The following is a 25329-nucleotide window of genomic DNA, read 5'->3' on the forward strand; positions in this document are numbered from 1 at the left end:
CATCACTATAAACACAAAAAAATCCAACCTAGCACCCACGCAGTTCATAGATTTTATAGGTGCCAGGTTAGACACAAGGAGTTTAAAAGCCTTCCTCACTGCGGACAGAGTTCAAAATCTGCAACTCCAGGTGCGGGCCATTCTCCACTCAAGCTCAGTTCCGGCAGAGTTGGTCCTGAGGGCTCTAGGGTCCATGGCGGCTGCTATAGCACTTCTTCCTCTCGCCAGGTTCAATATGCATCCTCCAGTGGACACTCCTAGTACAGTGGTCGTATCTTGCTCTTCCTATGCATCATCCCATTGCGATCAGCAAGGCTTGCAAGCGGTCCCTCCTGTGGTGGCTTCACTCTCCAGATCTCCACGGAGGCCGCCCATTTTGTGCACCTCCCCTTCTCGCCACTGTGCCCACGGACGCCTCCCGCCTTGGGTGGGGGCATTTTGCAGGCGGACCGTCCAAGGCACGTGGAGCGATTCAGAGACCTTACTGCATATCAACGTTCTAGAGATGAGAGCAGTGCTCTTAGCGTTGCTAGCACTTCAGGCCTTTCTTCCCTTGGGAACAATTGCGATTCAATCGGACAACATGTCGGTTGTCTGGTATATCAACAAGCAAGGAGGAACCAGGTCTTACCCTCTTTGTCGAGAAGCCATGAGAGTTTGGGAATGGGCAATCTCCACCAACTGCTTTCTCATAGCAACGCACATTCCGGGTCGGTCCAACATCCTGGCGGACAAGCTCAGTCGCACCATTCTCACCCCTTATATGGTCTCTCAATACTCAAGTAGCGGAACGCATATTCGCACGTTGGGGAACTCCTTCTTGCGATCTTCTTGCCTCTCCCTCAAACACCAAGTGCGACAGTTTTTTCGCTCTGATACCTCCTCCAGGAGGTTCCCCAAGAGACGCTCTGGTGCATGCTTGGCCACCCGGTCTTCTTTATGCTTATCCCCCCTTGCCTCTGATGCTCCAAGTTCTTCAGAAAGCCTCTCGGTTGGGGTGCAGAATGATTCTCATTGCTCCGTTTTGGCCTCGACAGATCTGGTTCCCCTTCCTAAGGTCTCACTCTGTGAATCCTCCTTGGATTCTAGATCCCATTCCGGATCTGATATCTCATCCATCCCGCTTATCTCCTCCGAACCTGGACAACCTGAAGCTGACCGCTTGGCTGCTCCAGTTCCACTCTTGATCAGGACTCCTGGTATTTCGTCCCCTGTTAAGGCGATCCTGGTGGCAGCTCATAAACCATCCACTAGGAAAGTCTACCGTAGCAAGTGGAAACGGTTTTCTTTGTGGGCGGAGCGGCAAGGCCTAAACCCCTTCACAGTTCCTCTCCCTTTAGTGCTTGATTTCTTAACCACTCTTTTTAACGATGGTGCCAGCAGTTCCACGGTCAAAGTACAACTTGCGGCAATTTCACATTATCACATTGGTCATGACTCCAATCCACTGATGTCGGCCAAGTTGTGTAAAATTTTCCTTAAAGGTACTTTTCTTCTCAGGCCCCCTGTAAAACAAGCGGTTCCTCCTTGGGACCTTTCCTTAGTTCTCCAGGCCTTGACCGCCCCCCCCCCTTCGAACCGGCGGCTACGGTAGATCTGAAATTCTTGTCGTTCAAGACTGCCTTCTTAGTAGCCATTACTTCGAGCAAGAGAGTTTCAGAGCTCCAAGCATTATCAGCTAAACCTCCTTACTTGGTCTTTCATCCGGACCGTGTTTACCTCAGGACCAACCCGTCCTTTCTTCCTAAAGTAGCTTCTGAAGCAAACATTAATCAATCCATTAACCTCCCTGTTTTCTTTCCTAAATATGAAAACAAAGGTGAATACAAGCTTCACTCCTTAGATGTTCACAGGCAACTTAGATTTTATCTAAACAGGACGGCTGGTCATAGGCAATCCGACCAGTTGTTCATTTCCTTTGCTAAATTTAATTTGGGCAAGCCAATTTCTAAAGTCTCACTGTCTCGCTGGATTTCACAATGTATCTTACTGGCTTATCAAGCTTCAGGAAGGCCCGCACCGGAGGGTGTACATGCCCATTCAACCCGGTCAGTCTCTACCTCGGCAGCCTTTAAGGCTAGGATTCCTCTAGATGATATTTGTGCAGCAGCCACGTGGGCTTCATCTCATACTTTTATTTCCCACTACAAGTTGGATCTTGCATCTAGGGGTAGAGCATCCTTTGGCTCAGGTGCTCGGAATATCCTTCCATGATGGCCGCCCAAGATTCAGGTAGCTGGGGACTCTGTCCCACAGGTTGCAGACAAATGAATCTCCTACTTCAGATTTAGAAGTTATGTACTCACCATAACGTTCCATCTGAGTAGGTGTATTCATTTGTCTGCAACCATCCCGCCCTCCTATCCCCCTGGCCTTTCAGTTTCCTGCATATGTTGTGTTACCCCTTTCAGGGTGTTCTTGCTTTTGGCAAACTCGATCTGAGGTCATGAGGGTAGAGCAGGGCATTATGGGTGAGGGGAGGAGCTGAGAGCTTGGATCCATAGCTGGTAAACCATGCCGGTTCGGATCCGATATTGGATCCATAACCCACAGGTTGCAGACAAATGAATACACCTACTCAGATGGAACGTTATGGTGAGTACATAACTTCTAATTTCAGTCCCAAGGGACACACAAGACTAAGCAGTGGGGGGGGTCCGCACCAAAATCTGGGAGTAGTAAGACTCCCGCCTATGGAAAACTGTCTCAGTGACTTGCTTTTAAAACTTCCAAGCACTTCCCAACTGAATGCTCCTTTAGGAGGAAAGATTGGTCTGCGGGCCAAAAACTGGGAACTCATTACCCAGGACAAATGGGTTTTAAATATAGTGTCCCAAGGATACAGATTTTACTTCCACACGTTACCAGCACCAAGCGGGTGGCCAGATCTACCCCCAAATCAGTGGGCAGAGGCCCAAAATCAAGTACTCTCTCTTTTAAACATGGGGGCTATTTAGTTGGTACCAGAAAAGGAAAAGGGACAATGTTTCTATTCGAGACTTTTCCTGGTACCCAGAAAAGGCAATACATGGTGTCCTATCTTGGACCTTTCTACTCTAAACACCTTTCTGGTGATTCCAAAATTCAAGATGCTGACTCTTCACCAGTTGCTTCCTATGCTAGGCAAAGATGCATGGTTGGCAACACTAGACTTAAAAGAAGCACACCTGCACATCCCTGTCAGGGAATCTTGCAGAAAAGCAGGCTACATGCACTATCAGTTCTCTGGACTGCCCTTTGGCTTATCTACTGCACCTAGGGTATTCACAAAGTGCCTAGCTCCAATCATTGCATTTTGCAGGCAAAGAAATATTCAAATATACCCATACCTGAACGATTGTCTAATTCAGGCAGAAAGCCAGGACATTCTTTTGAATCATCTGGCCTTTGTTCAAAGGGTACCGACTTGTCTGGGGTTCACCATAAATGAAAAGAAATCACACCTGGTACCCTGTCAACAAATTATATTCCTGGGAGCAAGCTTGAATGCAACTTCCCAGATGGCTTTCCTCACACCAGAGAAATGGATTCATTTGACAACCTACTTCAAACAAGTGGCCACAAAAACCCAGCAATCTGCAAGGCAAACACTACAAGCCTTGGGGTTCATGGCCTCCTGCATTCTTCTAATTCCATATGCAAGGCTGCATATGAGGAAACTACAATGGTATCTCAAAAGCCTATGGTGTCAACATTCACATGATCTACAAGCAAGGATTCCTACCATACCTTGTTTACGCCTAGAGTTCCTTTGGTGGGCAGAGGCCTGCCACCAAAACAGGGGACTGCCATTCACATTACCCCCTACCGCCCAAATCTTAACAGACACATCAGACTATGCATGGGGGGCTCACCTGGCAGGGAAGTGCATTCAGGGCAAATGGAACCCAAGTCAAATAAACCTGCACATAAATCAAAAGGAAATTTTAGCTGTACAGAATGCTCTGACAGCCTTCAAGGACCACATTCTTCCAGGACAAGTAATGGTAAAGATGGACAACACCACTGTCATGTGGTACATAAGCAGGGGGGTACACATTCTTACCCCCTCTGCAGACTAGCCATGGCATTGTGGAACACAGCCTTGAGCTACCAAGTGAATCTACAAGCTCAATTCCTGCCAGGAAAACTAAATACACTGTCAGATGGACTAAACAGAAACCCCATGGACCCACATGAATGTCAACTGGAACCAAGGATTTTCAACATGTTGACAAGCAAATGTGGGAGCCCAGATATAGACCTGTTTGCCTCCCCCCAGAACCATCAGCTGGACAAATTGTGCACAAGGATTCCCCACAAGCTAGCTTGGAAAGTGGATGCTCTATCCTTCAGCTGGAAAAACCTATCAGTTTATGCCTTTCCTCCTCTGCCTCTGCTTTCCAAGGTACTACGAAAGATCAAACAGGACAAGCCAAGGACGATTTTAATTGCACCAGACTGACCTCACCAACACTGGTACCCACTCTTGCGCAGTGTGTCACGCTTGGCTCCATGGCACCTGCCTCAGGCTCCTTCCCTGTTGTCTCAGCAGGAGAACCAGATTCTGCACCCTCAGCTGCAAACCCTGAACATAGCAACCTGGCTAATTACCTAATCTCTCCTTTACCATCCCTCAGTAAATCAGTGATGGATATCATTTTAGAGGCAAGGAGGCCTAGTACTAAAAAATCTTATGCTGCAAAAGGGAAAAGATTTTGTGACTGGAACCATTCTCAAGGAATGAAAGCAGCAGTGCCCAATTTACCTCAGATTTTACAATACTTGACTGAGATGCTTCATAAGGGCTTGTCCTTTTCTTCCATCAAAATTAATGCCTCAGCCATTTCAGCTCATTATAGCACAGAGCCTCCCCCTCTTCTCTCACCCACTGCTCAAGCAGTTCCTCAGAAGGGCCAAAAATTTTAGGCCACCCAGGAGAGCTCCAACCCCAGCTTGATATCTTAACTTTGTCTTGGAGAAACTCTCTCTTCCTCCTTTCGAGCCAGCTGCTACTGCAGATTTAAAATGTCTTTCCTGGAAAACAGCTTTCCTTTTAGCAATCACTTCTGCATGAAGGGTATCTGAATTACAGGCCCTTATGGCAGTGGAACCTTTCATCATCTTTCCTGCGGACAGGGTGTCCCTCTGAACCAATCCCTCCTTCATGCCCAAGGTGGTGTCCAGTGTGGCTCTTAATCAGTCCATTCATTTGCCTACCTTCTTTCCTAACCCACAGAACAAAGGGAACGGATACTGCACTCTTTAGACGTGCACAGACAGCTTAGATTCTACTTGGACAGGACTAAACCTTAAAGGAAATCTGAACAACTGCTTATGGCATTTGCTGCAGGGACAGAGGGGTAAGCTATTTCAGAACAAACCATTTCAAAATGGATAGGCCACTGCATTCATTTCTGCTATAAGCACCATGTAAAACCTATCCCACAGAGTATCAGACTCCATTCAACCAGGGCTGCATCTACCTCTACATCTACAGCATCCTAGAAGATGCTACTTGGAGTTCTGTACATACTTTCACCAAACATTATCATTTGCCAATTTTCTCTAAATCCAGAGCTGGATTTGCCACTGCAGTCTTGCAGGGCCTTATAGCTGGTTCTAATTCTATTTAAATTCCTCCTCCCAACCTTAGCTTTGGGAATCTACCCAAATGTAATGACTGCAACAGTGAAACACGAAGAACATAGTACAGTTGTGTACACTTACCATAAATGTAGATGTTCGAGTGTATTCACTGTTGCAGTCCTGGTTACCCTCCCTCCAGCCCCCTTTCTTCTTCTTTTGGCTATATCTCTACTCTCACCTACTATGCTCTAAAAGCTTTTTGGTGTATTTGCTTTTTTGTTGGAGGTATATCTTTGTATTTATAGATTTAATTTCTTCCCATTAGGGGGCACCTGACATCTGGGGCAAGAAAAACAGATGTAATGGCATCGGCTGCATGCTTTATACCCCTGATGACCTGACAGAAGGGATAGCAACCGACGCATGACCCAAGACTGTTAATCAGGCTGACTGAGGGCTACTGCAAGCAGATAACCCAAATGTAATGACTTCAACAGTGAATGCACACTAACATCTACATTTATGGTAAGTGTACACAACTGTACTTTCTCTTTCTTGGTGCATAATGTCATACCACAGCATGTACTGGCATAGGGCGTGAGTGTCCCCTAAGAATAGGGTCTTCCAAGAAAAAAAGTGCTGGGCTGAAGCAGAAAGAAGGATAATCCAAGTTATTAACACCCATGAAAGGGGGTCTCTCATTAATCAGGTGATAAGCAGACAATATATCTGTTCTATTTAGGTCAAATTTTCTAATCTGGTGTCAGGAGGTAAAGATTCTTATTTCTTTGTACTCTGATTTTGCTGACTTGTTAGTGGAAAAGAACTGATGTGGGTAGTGTCTGCCATGCCCATTTATGGGCATGCTGCAGCATTAGCAAGACTTTTAAAGAGAAGGCATACCCCTTAAAGAAGACTGCTGTGAAAAAAAAATTTTGACAACGAGAGCTGACTGATGTATGGAGAACAATTTTGACAAAAATGATGTCCTTCATGGATGCATCTGCAGTCATAACAAATGGGTTGTCCTGTCGTCAGGCAGCCCTTCGGTCGGCCGGATTCCAAAGTCTGGGTCCGGCTTCGGCTGATGTCGCACTTCACCCGACGTCATCTCTGCTGGTCTTCGGGTATAAAGGCATCAGCCGACGCCATTTTCCTCAGTCTTTCTTGCCGCGTGGCGCCCGAAGCAGAAGCTGTTCGCAAGTGCCGGTCGGTCAGATCCAGAGATTACTACTACCGAATACTACTTCAAAGACTTCAAAAAGCTAAGTACCCCGTTGGGGACTCTTTCTTGCCTCAGCCGATGTCAGAAAAAGTCAATAACTGTTTAACTTGTGGGAAACAAATACCTCATAAAGATTTCCACTCTTACTGTTTGCCTTGCTTAGGCCCAGACCACGACGTAGCAGCCTGTTCGGCCTGTGCTTCCTTCAACCGACGAACGCTTAGGCGTCGGTCGGAGTTTGCTGAACAGTTTTTCGGCTCAGATTTTGCGTACATTATGCCGTCGGATCCTCCGACTACCCAAATTGTTAAAAAACGCAAAGAAAAAGACCGACACTCGCGGTCCGTGGTTTCGGCCGAAACCACGGTTAAGCAAGCCCTGAGTGTCTCGGTTTCGGCCGAAACCGAGAAAACTGGTCAATCTTCAGCCGAATCCATGACTACTACTGAGGCTCCTGCTACCTTACCTGAATCAGCCTCAGAAATTTTGCCTACAACTGTGGTTCCTACGGATCTATCAGACACCATCCCTTTGGATATCTCTACCCCAGCACGTGGTGCTGCTAGGCCTCCTGCAGCCATGTCTATTAAGGCCTTTGCCAGGGCTAAAGCAGCCAAATCAGCTAAATCAGTGCCTGTTAAACCACCCTCACTCAGGCCCACTTCTAGTTCACAAATGCTTACTCTGGCAGAAGATTTAATATCCTTAATTAGGGGATCCCAATCTCACCCAGTCAGGGCCTCTCAGCCCCAGAAAGAGACCTAGAGCCGAGCCCCGAGCCTGTGTCCTCTGATGATTCTGCGGATGACTCAGACATTACAGACCAGCCAGAGGCTCCTTTTTCCAATTATGAAGATTCAGATGCTGAAGAATCCATTCCAGCTGCCTCTCCACCAGAGGAATTCTCCTTTGGGGAAACCTTACATGCCATGAGAGAACAATTCCAATGGCAGGGACAAGATTTCTCAGATTCAAGAAAAAGGCTTAGGACTTTTCTGCACTTACCACAACATAGGCCCTTAGCTATACCTCCTGTCCTATCTGTTGTGGACGATGCATTTAATGATGTCTGCACTGCACCTGATTCTTTACCTCCAGCCCCTGCCAAACCAGATAGATTTTACAGGGTGCCAGACACTCATCACCACCTATACAAGGCCCCACTTGCAGACCCCGAAACTATATCCCAGGGGCCTAAGGCAGTAGCCTCGACCACAGCAAAAAACCCTATTCCCTCTGAAAGGGAATCCAGGTCCTTAGAGAGATGGGGGGAAAAGGTCTACACCTCTGCTACTCTCTCAGCTAGAGCTTTAAACTGTCAGTTTCACATGATCCAATACCAAGAGTTTATGCTTGATCAGTTAATTAAAAGCTGTCCTCTGATGAATCTTTAGATAAGAAATATGTATTAGAAATGGTGAATAACATCCAACAGGTTAGTAACCATTCTTTAAAATGTGGCTATGATGCACTGGAGGCTTCATTTAGATCAGCCATGACTGGCACAGTGATAAGAAGGCATGCATGGTTGAAAGAACAGGTTTTGCCGGATCATGTTAAAGCTAAGCTATTGGATGCTTCTATGGATAAGGCCAGTCTATTTGGGGAACCTGCCCAGCAGGTAATGAAGAAAATGGAAGAGAAGGCAAAATCTGTACAAACAGTTAAAGATTTCCTACAGGTTCAGCCCCAAGGTTTAGCAGGAACTGGCCTGCCAAAATTGGTCCTTTCCTGACTCCACAAGATCACAAAGGGGCAGGAACAGGCGCTCTAGGGGCAGAAATCAATCCAGAGGAGGTGCCTACAGAGGACGACAGTGGCAAGGCAATAACCGAGGCACAGACACAACCACTGCCACTGCAACAGGACAATCACAGTGACTTGGCTCTGACTCCGCCTACCAGGGAGCAAATAGCAGCACCATTAGGCGGAAAGTTAGCCTTATTCTCGAAAAATTGGCACTATATTACAAAAGACAAGTGGATTTTGCAAACCATACACCAAGGCTACCGGTTCCACTTCCACACTTTACCAGTAAAAAGAGGAATGCCAAACCTGCCCCCAAATCAAAAAATAGAAGCCCTGCACCAGATAGCGGAATTAATGAAGATGAGAGCTGTGGAAAGGGTACCAATAACAGAACAGGGCAAAGGATTCTACTCCAGACTCTTCCTAGTACCAAGAAAAGAGAAAAACTGGAGACCTGTTCTCGACCTGTCCATCTTAAACACATACATCATTGTCCCAAAATTCAAAATGCTGACCCTACAGCAACTTCTTCCCATGCTGGGCAAGGAGTGTTGGCTGGTAACTCTAGATCTCAAGGAGGCATACCTGCACGTCCCCATTCGACCAAATTGCAGAAGATACCTCAGATTTCTTGCAGGATCAGAGCATTATCAATTCTCAGCATTGCCCTTTGGCTTATCTACTGCCCAGAGTATTCACAAAATGCCTGGCATCAGTAATCGCTCACTGCAGAGTACAGGGAATCCAAATTTATCCATACCTGGGCGACTGCCTGTTACAAGCGGACAACAAAAGCAAGCTGACAACAGATTTACAAAGGGTCATTTACTTGCTACAAGCCCTGGGATACACAGTCAATTTACAAAAGTCAAGGCTGATACCATCCCAGACAAGAACTTTCTTGGGCGCGGAATTGGACACAGTAAAACAGATGGCATTCCTAACTGCAGAAAAACAAAAAGAGCTCCCTCTTTACTTCTTGGCATTAACAAAGCAGAACAAACTAACAGCAAGAAAAGTTCTGCAGGCCTTGGGCTTCATGGCATCCTGCATAATCTTGGTCCCACATGCCAGACTGCATATGAGAAAGTTACAGTGGTACCTAAAGAATTTATGGTCTCAACACAGACACAGCTTAGAAACAGAAATACCACTAATCCCATGCTTAAAACAAGAGTTCCTATGGTGGGCTCGGGCATGCCAGTCAAATCCAGGCTTACCCTTCCACAACTTTCGAGCAAACCAAACCATCACTATGGATGCCTCAGACCTAGGATGGGGGGCACACATGCTGGACAAATGCGTACAAGGACTGTGGACTCAGGACCAGCTGCACCTGCACATAAACCAAAAAGAAATGCTGGCAGTAAAACTGGCAATCCTAAAATTCAGACCATTCCTCAAAGAAGGCCATTTGATGATAAGGACAGACAACACCACAGTCATGTGGTACATCAACAAACAGGGAGGCACTCATTCTTACCCCCTATGCAGAATGACTTTGGACCTTTGGAATCTGGCTCTCAGCTACAACATTCAGTTACAGGCAATATTTGTACCGGGAAAAGAGAACACCCTAGCAGACATTTTAAGCAGAACCACCTCGGATGCTCACGAATGGATGCTACACTTGGACATCTTCAAGGCCATCACAAAGAAATGGGGAATGCCACAAATAGATCTATTCGCTTCCCCACAAAATCACCAGCTCAAAAAATTCTGCACAAGGACATTCCACCCACTTGCATGGAAGGTGGACTCTCTATCCTTCAGCTGGAAAGGCCTGACAGCATATGCATTTCCACCTCTTCCCTTGATGCACAAGGTACTACTGAAAATCAAAGAGGAACGTCCAAGGATAATTCTGATAGCTCCGAACTGGCCAAGACAACACTGGTACCCATTGCTGAGGAGCATGTCTCGGGAGAAAATGTGGTCAATACCCTGATGCCTCTGATGTTAACTCAGAACAACTACAACATCATACATCCAAACCTAAAAACCTTGCAACTGACTGCCTGGAACATCACATAGCAGTAACTAACCCAGACCTTTCACAAAGGGTTAAAGACATTATCCTTGAAGCCCGCAGACCTTCAACAAGAAGGAACTATGCAGGAAAATGGAAAAGGTTCGTCATTTGGAGTACTGAAAGAGGAAAAGATGTGTCGAACATAGATATTGCTAACATCCTGGAGTACTTGGCAGAGCTTCTACATACAGGCCTGTCCTATTCCTCCATCAAGATACATGCATCAGCTATTTCAGCAGAATACAGCTTTGATCCTCCTGTCTTTTCACATCCTCTACTCAGGCAGTTCCTCAGAGGGATCAAGAATGTAAAACCTCCTAGGAAACCACCATTACCAGCATGGGACTTGAATTTTGTACTAGAAAAGTTGACACTCCCTCCGTTTGAACCAGCAGCAACAGCAGATCTACAACACCTGTCATGGAAAACTGCTTTCCTACTGGCTATTACTTCAGCAAGGAGGGTTTCGAACTACAGGCCTTAATGGCAGTGCAACCCTTCCTAATCTTCCATCAAGATAGGGTGTCCATGAGAACTAATCCTACATTTATGCCTAAGGTGGTATCCAGAGTGTCTTTAAACCAGGCAATCCACCTACCTACCTTCTTTCCCAATCCACAAAACAGAGGTGAAAGAATAATGCATACTTTGGATGTACATAGACAGTTACGCTACTACCTGGACAGAACCAAAGGTAACAGAAAAACTGACCAGCTCTTTGTAGCCTATGCAACAGGAAGGGAAGGAAAAGCAATTTCCAAACAGACAATCTCCAAATGGATAGGAAATTGCATAAGATTCAGTTACTCCTACCATGGAAAACCAATTCCACAGAACATAAGACCTCATTCTACAAGGGCTACAGCCACTACCACAGCTTTCTTAAGAGGAGTGGCAACCAAGGACATTATTGAGGCGGCTACTTGGACCTCCGTGCATACATTTGCCAAGCATTATAATTTACCTCTATATTCTAGATCCCGAGCAGGGTTTGCCACTGCTGTACTGCAAGGGATCCTGACTACACCATAATTATTATTCCTCCTCCCTAGTTTGGCTATGGTATTCTACCCATTTGTTATGACTGCAGATGCATCCATGAAGGACATAGTACAGTTTTGTACCTACCATAAATGTAGATGTCCGAACTGGATAGCATCTGCAGTCAGGATTACCCTCCCTCCTTCCCTCTGCGGTACTCCTAGGGTATTTACCCTCCTAATAGCTAGCTGGGGAGTCTCTTATGGTGTATTTGTTTGTATATATGTACATACATGTTTATTTTTTGTATTTGCCTTCTACTATTTTGGAAACATTGGCATTTATCCAAAATTTAGCTTTCCAAGAGGGCAATTGGCATCTGGGGCAAGAAACACTGAGGAAAATGGCGTCGGCTGATGCCTTTATACCCGAAGACCAGCAGAGATGACGTCGGGTGAAGTGCGACATCAGCCGAAGCCGGACCCAGACTTTGGAATCCGGCCGACCGAAGGGCTGCCTGACGACAGGACAACCCATTTGTTATGACTGCAGATGCTATCCAGTTCGGACATCTACATTTATGGTAGGTACAAAACTGTACTTTTTCATGACTTAGAAGCCCGTGAGATCTGGTAGGGACAGGGTTGCCAGATTTCCAGCCCCCCAGGTAGGGACAAAAAAAAAAAGGTGGTCTCTCACGGCAAGTGAAGACAAAAACACAGTTCCACATTAAAGAACAGTAGCTCTGCACTAAACACGGAGCTTCTCGTGTTTAATGCATTGCAGTTCCGCATTCAACACAAGTAGCTCCGTGTTTAGCGATTTTTGATTGGCCGTATGCGGCATATGGGCCAATCAAAATCAAATATGAGCTTCGTGTTTAATGCGGAACACAAGAAGCTCCGTGTTTAGCAATTTTTGATTGGCCCGTATGCCAGGTATACGGGCCAATCAAAAAAAAAAAAACAAAGCGGAGGCTAGCCGGGATTTAAACCGGCAGGGCGGGACTTGGGATCAGGCTGCTGGTCTCGGGACAGTCCCGCCCAAATAGGGACGTCTGGCAACCCTGGGTAGGAACCTCTGCAGTGCGTATCTAGCAGCCCTCTTTTTAAGATTTTGAATCTCTGCATTTAAAGTTAATTGTTTGTAGGTTAAAATAAGTTTATACATCCAGAACAGTAGATTAATTTTATTAATTTTGTGCAAATTTTCAGAAAAAAGAAGAGAAAAAAAGTTATACTATCCAAGAATCAGCAGTGCATCATGAAGAAAAAGTGCCACTAGCAAATCACAAGTCTGAGAACATATGTCAACAAAGCCCTATTCCTCATCAGGCACATACAGGTACCTTGTCAGCATTGCATCGTACTGCCTTAATTTAGAACATTTCTTTTGGTATTATAATGCATGTTTCATTACCAAATGCCAGAGATGTTCCATATCAATGTTAGATAGCCTTAAAAATGTAGTCCCTTCAGATATAAAATGAAAGGCAATTTTAATTATACTGGATGCCAGATCTGTCTGACAGGGCTTTATTCAGATCCATTGAAAACTGTTCTTGTGTCATTTGGTTTATTGCAAAGTCTGTAACCTTATAGAGGTTTGCAAACACAGAAGTGGACGAGTATAAACAGCTAACCCTGAAAAAAGTGCTGATAGAAGGGAAGCAAAAATATTTATTTATTCATCCATTTGTTGCTGGATTTTGTTAACTAAGCTAGTTTTGTTAAATTAAAGCCTGCTTTACATGGGACACTTTGGTGAGTATTAAAAGCTGATACAACAGATGCTGCTTCATCATCTTTTGAACCCATTTGTATATTACACTGTTTATTAGTACAACTGAAACTGTAGGCAGAAAAGCCAACTGCAGAAGAATTATACTCTGCACAACAATGTAATATAAAAATTTGAGCACACTGCTAGTTAAGGCAACAAAAGAAACACTACCAGTTTTGGATTCTAGTGTTTAATCAACAATAACATCTTTAAATCTGCCCACCTCGCTGCTGCTGTGTGTGCTTGGCTGTGCACTAAAACTCTGCACTATCCCCTGAACGACCCTTTGTTTTTGCCTGGGTTGTATCCCACTATTATCTCTACTAGGGTGCTCTCTGCATACTACCCTTGGACTCGTTCAGGACATTGTCTTCTCCTGCCACCCACTACCTCAAGATAACAAGAAATTATGTCTACCTACGTCATGCTGTATTAAGTTTTAACCAACTGTTCCTACTAAGCTTTCTGATTGCCACTAGCTAAGCAGCCAGCAGCTACCCTTTCCCCTCATTCCTTCATTACCTCCTCCCACTCTCCTTGGATGGCTACATAGCTTATCCTCTCTCTCCCATTTAGACTAGCTCTACGCCTGGAAGCTCCTTTGTTTGCTTATTGCACCTCCGCTGTTGCCCACTAGATGTCACCCTTTCCTCATCTTTACTTGGTATACTAGTATTCATTTCTACCTTATACTTTTATTCTCACCTTCCTACCCCTATCCCTTTCCTCCTTCTAATACTCTGTCTTATCCTCTCCTCCTAGGCTACCTTCTCTTGCCTTGACTCCCCTAGCTTTCTCTGATACTTTTTCCCTTCTCCTCTGGTCTACTCTGTGTGTCCCGCTCCGTTCGCCCTGCGGGCTCACTCCGCTCCCCTCCCTACCCCCAATTCCCACCCACCCCCAGGGGTCCTAGCCTTATAGTTCTCTACTCACACCCACTACCTCACAACCCTATCCTCCTCCTTCCCGCCAAATTGGAACCCCTCCCCTCATCACACCCCTCAACCTCCTCCAACTTTCGACTTTTGTCTAACTACCTTCCTATCTTAAGACCTGCTTCTCTCCTCTTTCTCTATTATCTCTTATGTACATTTCATTACACACACTTAACCTGTCCCTCTATCTAACATATACATTAATATCCTTATCACTAGTCTTACTTCTATATTATACTTTCCTTCTAACATAAACACTTTCTATCACCTTGCTAACCCTTGCCACATACCTCTACTTTATAATCCCTTCTACCTTACTCACTCATAAACATGGCCCTTAACTTATCCACACAGCTTATACTCTCATTGCTACTTTTAACTACTCTCTTCTCTACTTATCTCCTTTCCTTCTTAGAATACCCACTCAACATTCAGCCCATCAATAATCATAAACTTACTTCTACCTTCCATGCTCCTCTCACTTCATTCCTAAATGTCAATTCCACCTTTAACTACAACCTAGCCAAATTCCATAGGCACTCTCACCTCACCTACACCCTATCCTCTTATAAAAAAGTAAAACCTCTAATCCTTCTAAAGAACAATCTTACACCTCCGCCTGATGACCCTACCTTAGAAGACGGTGATGTTCACCCCAACCCTGGCCCCATGAATCCTACTCCTCAAACATCCAAACCAAACTCCAATAACACCCTTCTCTTAGGGCATCTTAACATACAAAGTGTAAACAATAAAGTACCTTATCTACATGCCCTCCTAGATACTCATGGTTTTGACATTCTCTGTCTCTCCGAAACCTGGCTTAAACTAGCGACCAAAGACACTGAAATTATACCCCAAGGTTATAATATACTAAGGCTTGACCGTACTAAACGAAAGGGTGGTGGGGTAGCAATTCTGTTTAAGAATCACTTCAACATCTCTACCCTGTCAGCCTGTCCAACCCAGGATAGTAAAGTGGAAGCCATCATCACTAAATGCAAAGAAAGCCCTGTACATCATCTGTATGTATATACCTCCTGGCAACAATATACCTATCTTAGAAGACTTTCTTAGTTGGGTTTCCATCAACTACCCCCAGGAAATTATAATTCTAGGTGACTTTAATATAGACTGGAATACCATCAAAACTGACAATCCCACCTCTCACATCAACCTAAATGGTTTCACCCAAACAATTACCTCTACTACTAGGCACAACAAACTAAGTAAAAAGCAAACCATTTTAGACTGGATACTCATAAACAAAGTTAACATCACATACAACGTAGGTACTATGCCTGATGACCTCAGTGATCATTGCTTAACCTTTATCAAAAGAGAGAAGAATGACTATCCACACCTCCCTAATATAAGAAATGTACGATCGACCAAACACTTTAAAACTGACCTATTTCAAAATGAACTCAGAGCTTGTAACTGGAACCCCTTAAAAATACTTCCACTTAACGAAGCAGTATCATTCTTTAATTCTACATTTCTTTCCATTCTGAATAAACATGCTCCTGAGCGTACCATTAGAATGAAGTCAAAAACAGCCCCATGGCTCTCAAATGAAACTAAGAAACTTATCCTCTCTAAAAACAAGGTTTGGGCCAAATGGAGATGCCATAGAATCAACTCAGATTTCCTTCTTTTCCGTCAACTTAGAAACCTTACCAAAAAAGCAATAATAACCAACAAAAGAAAATTTTACTGTGAGCTACAAGAAACCCATTTTAATAAACCCAAACAATTCTGGTCTTCAATCAATAGACTCCTATCTCCAGGCACAGCCAAAACTCCCTCCCCACTTAATGCTGACCCTGATACCCCTGACCAAACTGCCAATGCTTTTAATTCCTTCTTTACTGAAACCATTCAATCTCTTGCAAGTCAACTGAACACTAATAACTTCTACCCTCCAAACAATCTAGCAAACTCTTCTTACATTTTCTCTCTACCTCTTTCATCTACAAACTCATCCTCAAACTGAAACCCTGTACCCCCTCTGCTGACAAGCTTCCCTCCCTTTTTCTGCAAAAGGCAGCCAAAGAAATTACCTACCCAATAACTATACTCATAAATAGAACCATCCAAGAAGGAACTATCCCTGACATCTGGAAAGTCTCTCATATTATCCCACTACATAAAGGTGGCAACTCTATCGACTATTCTAACTTTAGACCAATTGCACTTCTCTCACCCTTAGCAAAGATTATGGAGAAATGTATTCATCAACAACTTGTGCAATATCTCTCCCTACACAATATTATTGCTAACTGTCAACATGGTTTTAGACCTCACCATAGCACCACCACTGCCCTCCTTTCCTTTGTTGATACTATCAACAGCAATCGCAATAATAACCTTTTCTCTTCCGCCCTATTCATTGACCTTTCAAAAGCTTTTGACATGGTTAACCACTCTTCATTAATTAACATTCTGGATTCCCTCTCATTTGATAAACTTACCATAAAATGGTTTAGTTCATATCTTAGCAACAGACAACAAGCCATTCTTTGGGACAACCACATCTCCTCCTTATTGCCCATTTCTATTGGAGTCCCTCAGGGCTCTATTCTTGGCCCACTTCTCTTTTCCCTTTTTATCAACGATCTCCACTCAGTTATCCCTCAAGCCACCTGTATTCAATACGCTGACGACTCCACTATTATTTGTTCAGCAACCTCCACTTCTGACCTTATTACACTAACCCAAAATATCTTCAACACAGTGGAAACATGGTTTACTAGACGATACCTCCTCCTGAATGCTAAAAAAACAAAACTTCTCCTCTTTACCCCCACCACTCGTACCTCCCCATTATACTTCACCATTCTGTCTAACAACAATACTGTTATCTCCCCAGACTCTACAACTAAACTGCTAGGCATAACCATTGATAACAATCTCTCCTTCGATCAACACATCAACAACACCATCAAATTTGTAAACAGAAAGATGGGATCCTTATACCGGATCAAACCATTTCTCACCCCTTCTGCTAGAGCTACTATTGCCCACTCCCATCTTATATCCACTCTCTTCTATGCCTCTCCTATCTTTACTAACCTCAAGAAATCTAACCTAAACAAACTGGCAACTTGTTATAATAACATTGCCCGCTTCGCCACTGGCAACCACTTCAGAACCCATCACTGCCTTAATTTGAAACATCTGGGCTGGCTAGAATTACAAAACTGTCTTAACACTCACACAACTTATTATTGCCCACAAAATTTTGTACCAACCTGATAACACCCCTATTCTATCACAGCTTTTACCCCCTTATAACAATCTTACCTCCCTTCGTTCCTCTTCTAAACTCTTGACCAAACCCATAAAAGCTCACAACCTAGCTGGTGACTCTCACTAATACCGTAGGCCGAATATGGAATTTACTACCCAGGGATATAACTCAAATCTCATCCCTACCCATCTTCAAACAACAAATCAAACTTTACTTCCAAAATCACTGGCTTTGCTCATGTAGTACACCTGACTAACTTTTCTTGCCCCCCTTCTGACCTTTAACCCTACCTGGTGCCTACTACCTTCCTTTTCCTCTTCCATTCCCTCCAAGTCACTCTGTGCTCTGACCCATTTCTCTAATCCTCTCCCATATCCTCTCGCTTATCATTCTTTTCTCTCATTTATTGACTTCTATCTCTTCCCTCTCTTCTTATGTTACTTTTCTTTTCCACCTTTTTCTTCACCCTCTTGCATATTTTTTTTCTTATTATAGTAGTAGCCGTATGGCATAGCCTATTAGAAATTAGCAAAATGCCTGGATACTGTCCTATCTCTAGTTAGGACTTCTAATATAATGTGCCTTAATTTTTGTAATTTTAAATTTTATCTCAAAGTTTGTATTACCAATTTAATATGTTTTATTACTAAATGTCTTATTTTTCCTTTGTGCTTATCATTAATATGTATCATTGTTATGTTCTATGTGGAGCTTTTCTCCCCGGGCCTCTACTGAAAATGGAAATATATCCAGCTAGACTAGCCCGGTCAACAAATGTAAAATAAAATAAATAAATAAAATAAAATAACCATTTAATGGTTGCTTACTAAAAGCTTAAGATGCTATTTTGCATCTGTGGAAAATAAGTAGTATGTAGATAATGTATACATTTAGTGACAGTTTGCTAACATACCCCTTATACATGCTAACTAGAAGCAGGTAAGTCAGAATTTATGGGGTAATGTATTGGGTAAGAACAGTGGAGTGACACAAAGGGCTGCATTAACTTTCACAAGAACAGGTTAACACTGTTCTGGATTTCATTAGGAAGCAGATTCCACACTCTTGAAATAGCATTACCAAAAGTTTTGTCTTGAATGTTGTTCTCTGAACTGCTAGCCTCCAAGAGAAGGCATTTATAGCAGATCTGAGCTCTTTGAGAGAGAGTACATCAAACTGATGAGAAAGATTCATATAGTGGCCTTGAAGTGTAGTCTATGTAGAAAACTATATCACAGGTTTTGCATTCTGCTTCCTAGGCACTGCTGTGCAGTCTGTTAATAAAGAGGATTTGTCTGACAAACCTTTTATAGTCCCTTTCAAACTATTATCTCTTTGTAAGGGGTCGGCTGTCAACAAAAGCACTACAGTTAATGATTGTCAATAAGGTAACATTGGCCATGATGTACTTGGATGCTGGTTAGTTTTTGTTTATTGGTTTGCTATTGTTGAGCTGTCAGATCAATTTTCCTATTATTTTTATTGATAACATTTGTTACTGTGAGAGGAGGTCATCTTTTGATTCAGTACAAAATATTGATATTTTCTTGTCAGGACCATCGTAATTTGCACTTCAGTGTTTGCCCATGTGTGGAGCAGAGTTTTCCTGGCACAAGGAGACTTCTTTCCATCAAATTAAATGAGCTTTGTCTTGTGACCATTCAGCGTCAGTTTGCCACTATCAAGCTAGTCTTCATGGTCGGAGAAGGCTACCTGCAGCTGAGTTTGAGTATTGTCATGTTTGTGATCAGAGCAAAGTGTAGCTGCCACATCAAGTGATCTACTGCTTGATGGTAACATTTTATAGTTACAGTATTTTGATTCAGTACAAAATATTGATATTTTCTTGTCAGGACCATCGTAATTTGCACTTCAGTGTTTGCCCATGTGTGGAGCAGAGTTTTCCTGGCACAAGGAGACTTCTTTCCATCAAATTAAATGAGCTTTGTCTTGTGACCTTTCAGCGTCAGTTTGCCACTATCAAGCTAGTCTTCATGGTCGGAGAAGGCTACCTGCAGCTGAGTTTGAGTATTGTCATGTTTGTGATCAGAGCAAAGTGTAGCTGCTACATCCAGTGATCTACTGCTTGATGGTAACATTTTATACAAGTCTGCCATGAGCTGTTAGTGAATAGGGACAAGAATGAGTCCAGGGCCTAAGTGTTGAAGTATAGCCCCACCTCAGTTTATAGTAGCAAGTTCTGCTACATCACGTGTAGATCACTGTTGTAATTTTCACTATAAAAATCTCTGCCACTGGCCAAGTTTGATGTCTCCTTTGACTTTCAGACCTCAGTGCCCTTCCTCTTGGGCCGGGGTGATGTAGTGTTACAATGAACATTTTCATGCACTTGGTATATAGATGACATTTACCCACTCCATCTTTACTTCTTTTTTCATTGTTACATGTTCACAACAGGAAAGTGTGCTGCATTCCAGCATTGGTCCAGACCTAACATGACTAAAGTGCCAGATGGAGACCGATTTACTGCATTTTATTAATTAAGCTGTTTAGCTGTATTTTGTTTATTAGCAGACATCTGGTAAGTGAACTAACATACACAGAGGTGCAGGGTAGGTCCACTGCAGAAAAGGCAAACAGGTGTGTCTGAAGGTGTCAGGTCTTACATAGAGATTACCACTTGCAGTGCCTACTTTGCTTAGGTCCAGAGAACAATGTGACTAGTTGCAGTATTTGCTTGAGTTTGTGTATGAAGAATTCAAAGAGAAGACAAAGTCCTCCAGGCATACCAGACCAGAAAGAGACTTGCACGTTTATTAGACAAACCCTTCATGTCTGCATATCTGCAGCAGCAAGATGGCATGGATGTCCCATCAAAAATGAAGTCATCATAAGAAAAGCTTTCAAAAGGAAAAATAGAGACCCTTGAGCAAACTAAATATTGTTCATTAGATAACTGTTGAAATATTGCTGACCAATGTGATGTATCCTGCCCAGGATACCATACTTCTGACCAGTCTGCAAAAGGTAAGAGACATTTCTCTGGCACCATACATCTGATGCTATGCAAGTGGCTACTGCATGCTGGTACATAAGGGGGATACATGTACAAGACCCTCAAAATGTTCTTGCAGCTAGTCCATGAATGAAGACTGTTATGGTCTGTCACCTGTAAGCCCTGTTGCAGCTGCATTTGTTGTAGGTAGCTAAGTACCTCTTTAGGGACTGTTTATTTCTTCGCTAATTTTATTGTGAAAAATTACTGTCATATAGGAGAGAGAAATTCAACTGAGGCTGACTGGTTCTTTATAAGGATAGTCATTTAAAGTGTTTGTTCAGTTTAGGATCTGAAGTTAATTATAAACAATGCACTGTCTGTCAGACATTTATTTCTTAGAAGATCAGAAGTAGTTTAATTTATCTTAAGTTGTATATTGAAAATATAAGTTTAATGGACTTGGTGTGAGAAAAGCCTATGAATCATCGCTCAGACATCCCTCAACAGCTGCATAAGTCTAAGAAGATGAAGAAAACATGGGTGTGTTTCACTTGGTCAGAGTCTGACATCTCTGATGTTGCATGATGAGCCTACAGACTTTCCAACTACTGCTCCTGCTCCCACTGTTGAGACCCAATGGAGAGCTGATAAAGCACAAGGTTTTGTACTTTCCTTCCGACTGATTAGACAGCCAGCAAGGCTGTGAAAGGAGAACCCTGGCTGATTATTTCTGAGGAATGAGGTGGATTGGGAGGGGATTCTATATGTTTTGTCTGTGAGAAAGTACCATGAATCTTTTTGGAGGCATGTCAGGTGTCAGCTTCTTACATTGTTTCTTTGGATACTCAAGAAGCTGAAGGAAAGAATAGGACAACATCTTTCAGAAATTAAAAGACAAATTCCATCCAATGCTCTATATAAACATGCAATCCACAAATAAGAAAAATACCTTTAAGTTTTTAATTCTAACTATAATACAGAAATCATTAAGAGGTGGTAACATCACTTTACTAGCAGAGCAAGAAGAGTATAAATAGATATTTAGATTTAAATCTCATTTATAACCTGGACTAAATGATCTAGTAGCACTAACACCTCACTTAAAATATGTGTACCATCAGATACACTGACTACAGGGAAAGTTTTAAACTCAGTATAATTAATATATATAATTAAGTATTTTATGTACCATTAAGTTTTAAATATATGGTAACTATGTTTAAAATGTTTTTATCATATATATGCGTTTTTCTATATATTTTTATGTATTTATTAGTTTTGATTTAAGCGTGTTGTGTATTACTCAAGTACTTTGGGTGAAGCTGTTTCATGGTAGTCAATGTGTCATATGACAACATTTGAAATCAGCTGCTCTGAAGTGGTCTTCATTTGCCCTTCAACCTGAGGGACTCTGATCTGGCACGGCTCCAACTCAGCCACATACTCCAGCATCGGATGCCAAGTCCAAGCTCCTCCCCTACCCATAATGCCCCTTTCTTCCTCCTCCCCTCAGATCTCATTTGGCACTCATTAAAACAGCAGCGTGGTTCCTTAGCTCCAAGCTCCTTTTTGCAGTAAGTGGTTAATTTCTTGTCTTTTTTCTTCACTCTTCTGCCGCCTTTATCTTCTCTTTACCCTTTCTACCCTACCCTATCCATGTGCACTCAAGCATCGGTTTCAAAAACATCCCTACCTTGTGTGGGTGAGTGAGCATGTGGTTTGTTTTCTTCTGTTTGCCATGGCTGATACCCTCAAGCCAGGCTTCAGGAAATGCGCAGTGTGTGACCATAAGCTTCCCCCATCTGATGGCCGCACTCTGTGCGTGGTCTGTTTGGGTATACCTCACTTGGACACCTCCTACTCGATCTGCGTGGGCTTCGACCCCCGTGCTTTGATCAACAGGAGGAACAAACTGATTCTTAAGGGCCTCCTTCCTCCACCCTTGGGAGCCTCTACTTCTTCCTCTGCCCCGCCTTTTGGGACTCAACCTCCTGCTAAGAAGTCCAGGGACAGGGAGAAGGCCCGAGCCAAAGAGCAGGAACAGCCTAGGAAGTGGTCCCCAGACCATTCTTCCTCAGTCGAACCCCCGGCCAAGTTCTCACCCGGATCCAAGCCAGAGCTCTCCTCTGCTCCGGTTGCATTGTTTTTCACTGGAGCCAGAGACCTCCCGGGCTCGGTCCCCTTTCTCTGCCTCCCCTCAGTGCCATTCCCGGCCCATGTCAGTGGCTTCTTCCATCCAGTCCTCTTGGAGCCTGTCTGAAGCCGAGGTGGACAGGATGATGTGGAAGTGTATTCGGGCCCAGATTCAGTTGAGAGTCTTCCCTGCTCCTTCTTCCTCTGGGGCTGGGAGAATGCAGTCCATTTTTCTCCCCATTTCTCCTTCTCCAGTCCAACCTCCAGTTTTGGAGTCATTGGGTCTGAGGTTCCTTGTGTTAAGGGGTTGGTGCCGATGGGTCTTGGTATCTCATTGCTAGCTGTTGCCCTGAGTGGATTGGCATCCTCCAGACAGGGAGTCTTGAGTGATGGATCGTGTTGGAAAGCAGACTTATGCGTCAGCCACTTTTACCTTCCGTGCGCTGAATTATTTGGCACATGTACTCAGACTGCAGAGGGATCTGATTAAAGAGGTTGTGGAGTCTGCCCCAAGGTCCATGTCAGTGGAGGAGAAGAAGGTTTTTTCTTCCTGCATGGCCACCCTTACTTCCATCTCCAATATGTCCATGAGGCTGCTATTACATGGTACCAAGGGCGGCTCTAGGGCTGCAGGAACAAGTATGGCCATTAGGTGGCATGCCTAGCTCCAGCTTTGTGCCTTTTTGGAGTCCTTCAAGGCATCTTTCATGAACGCCCCCTTTGATGGTTCAACCTTGTTTGGGAAAACGGTTCTTGACATCTTAGTCCAGAGTGAGAAGGAAGGAAGAATTTGTTTGCCGCCAGGATCCGCTTCTCAACCCCACAACGATCCTTCTCTAGGAATCAGCATGGGGTACGGAAAATGTGGTTCTGGAAGTCTCAAGGTTCTTCCCAAGATGTTCAGGATTCGCCTTCCCCCTGAGGCAGAGGGGGATATGATAGACACCGTCCTCATGGCAGAAGAGGTCCGAAGAACCAAGGGTCTCAGGATTCCTTCCCGGACAGGCCCTTCCAGCAATTCTGAGGGGTTGTCTGACTGCTCATCTCTGGAGGCAGTTGGGGAGCAGTTATCTCTGCACGCAACAGCCTGGGAGTCAATTGCGAATGATTGTTGGGTTCTGCAGATCATATCCAGAGGCTGTTCGATCCCATTTCTACATCCCCCAGTTTCACCCAGACATCTCCCAGACATGCCACCCAGTCAGTGGGAGGAGGCAGCCATAGAAATTGCCAGGCTGCTCGAAAAACTAGTCAGCCAGCCTGTCACCCCAGACCAGTCCAGATCTGGCATTTTCTCAAGGTTCTTTTTGGTGCCAAAGAAAATGGGGGACTTAAGATCCATTCTGTATCTTTCAACCCTGAACCTGAACCTGTCTCTTGCCAAGATGAAGTTCTGGATGGTCACCCTTCAATCCATTCTGCTTTCCTGCAGGTCAACAACTGAATGTGCTAGGTAGACCTCCAGTATGCCTACTACCATGTCAGGATGGACAGGCACTCCCAGAAGTTCCTCCGCTTCCAGCTGGGAGCCCAGCACTTTCAGTTCAGAGCACATCCCTTTGAGCTCACCACCGCCCCTGGGTGTTCACTAAAGTGATGGCGGTAGTTGCTGCTCACCTGCGGCTGCAGGGGTTTCAGGCTTCCGTTATCTGGATGATTGGCTCCTCTCCACTCCCTCCAACCATCGACTGATTCAAGCCAGGGATCATCTGCTTCAGACTGCTCATTATCAGGGTACATACCTCTTGACTGTACAGATTTTCTCAGAATGTCCAGATTTTTACCTCATATTTTGATCCGTTTTTTCATAAAATTGTTGTTTTCTGTCATATTAGTGTGCAAATCATTCAAGATTGAAGTTGGAAAATAATGACAGAAATCTGAGTTACAGACTTCATACCTTTCTGAAAATTAATGCTAATGCAAAGCCTGTTATTCTATCACCTTTCTAAGTTATTAGAGTAATATTTAAAAATTGGCCCTATTTTTGGGCCTTTGTCCCACTTTTGTTTATGGCTTTGTCCCGATTTCTTGCTGTAAGAGGTTGAGAGGTATGCCTGGGTATGATCATATGATCATAAACCTCAACAAGTCTCAGCTGGCACCTATGCAGGTATTGGATTTCATAGGAGCTCTGCTGCATGCTACCCAGGGCAGGGTGTTTCTGCCTCAGGACAGAGTGTTGTCACTCTGTCGTCATGTGCTTTACATCCTTCAAGCCAACCTTCCCCATGCAGGTTTAGTTCTTCAGGCATTGGAATCTATGGTGGCCATGATCACTATCGTCCTAACTGCACGTCTTCATGTGGGAGTTCTGCAGTGGACCTTAGCCATTCAGTGGTCCTTGCTTAGACCTTCCCTTGTCACACCCTGTTCATCTATCCCATGTTTGCAAGGACTACCTTCTTTGGTGGCTCCAATCCCCAGACCTCCTTCAAGGTCATCCGTTTGTTCTTCCCTCCCCCGTGATCACGACCACGAACGTCTCCCTGCTTGGGTAGGGGGTACATTGCATGGGAAGGGCAGTCCAAGGCAAGTGGTCCTCCCTGTAGACCAATCTGCATATCAGTGTCCTGGAGATGAGGGTGGTGCTTTTGGCATTGCAAGCTCTCTATGCCTTTCTTCCTCTGGGAACTATTGCTATATAGACGACAATATGTCAGCAGTCTGGTGCATCAACAAACAGGGGGGACCATATCTTTTCCCCTTTGT

General features: G+C 44.0%; 1 protein-coding gene across 2 annotated transcripts in view; it reads left to right on the plus strand.

The window, feature by feature from the left end:
* Positions 1–25329, plus strand: part of CEP152 (centrosomal protein 152) — a 2961597-nt gene that overhangs the window by 2643556 nt on the left and 292712 nt on the right. For both annotated transcript variants that reach the window (XM_044077591.1, XM_044077592.1), the window contains exon 22: positions 12770–12899. In XM_044077591.1, coding sequence (XP_043933526.1) covers positions 12770–12899 — 130 coding nt within the window. The remainder of the gene's footprint in view (positions 1–12769; positions 12900–25329) is intronic.

Source organism: Protopterus annectens, chromosome 7.part0 (assembly GCF_019279795.1).
Source record: "Protopterus annectens isolate FY-2018-M chromosome 7.part0, PAN1.0, whole genome shotgun sequence".
NCBI lineage: Eukaryota > Metazoa > Chordata > Ceratodontiformes > Protopteridae > Protopterus > Protopterus annectens.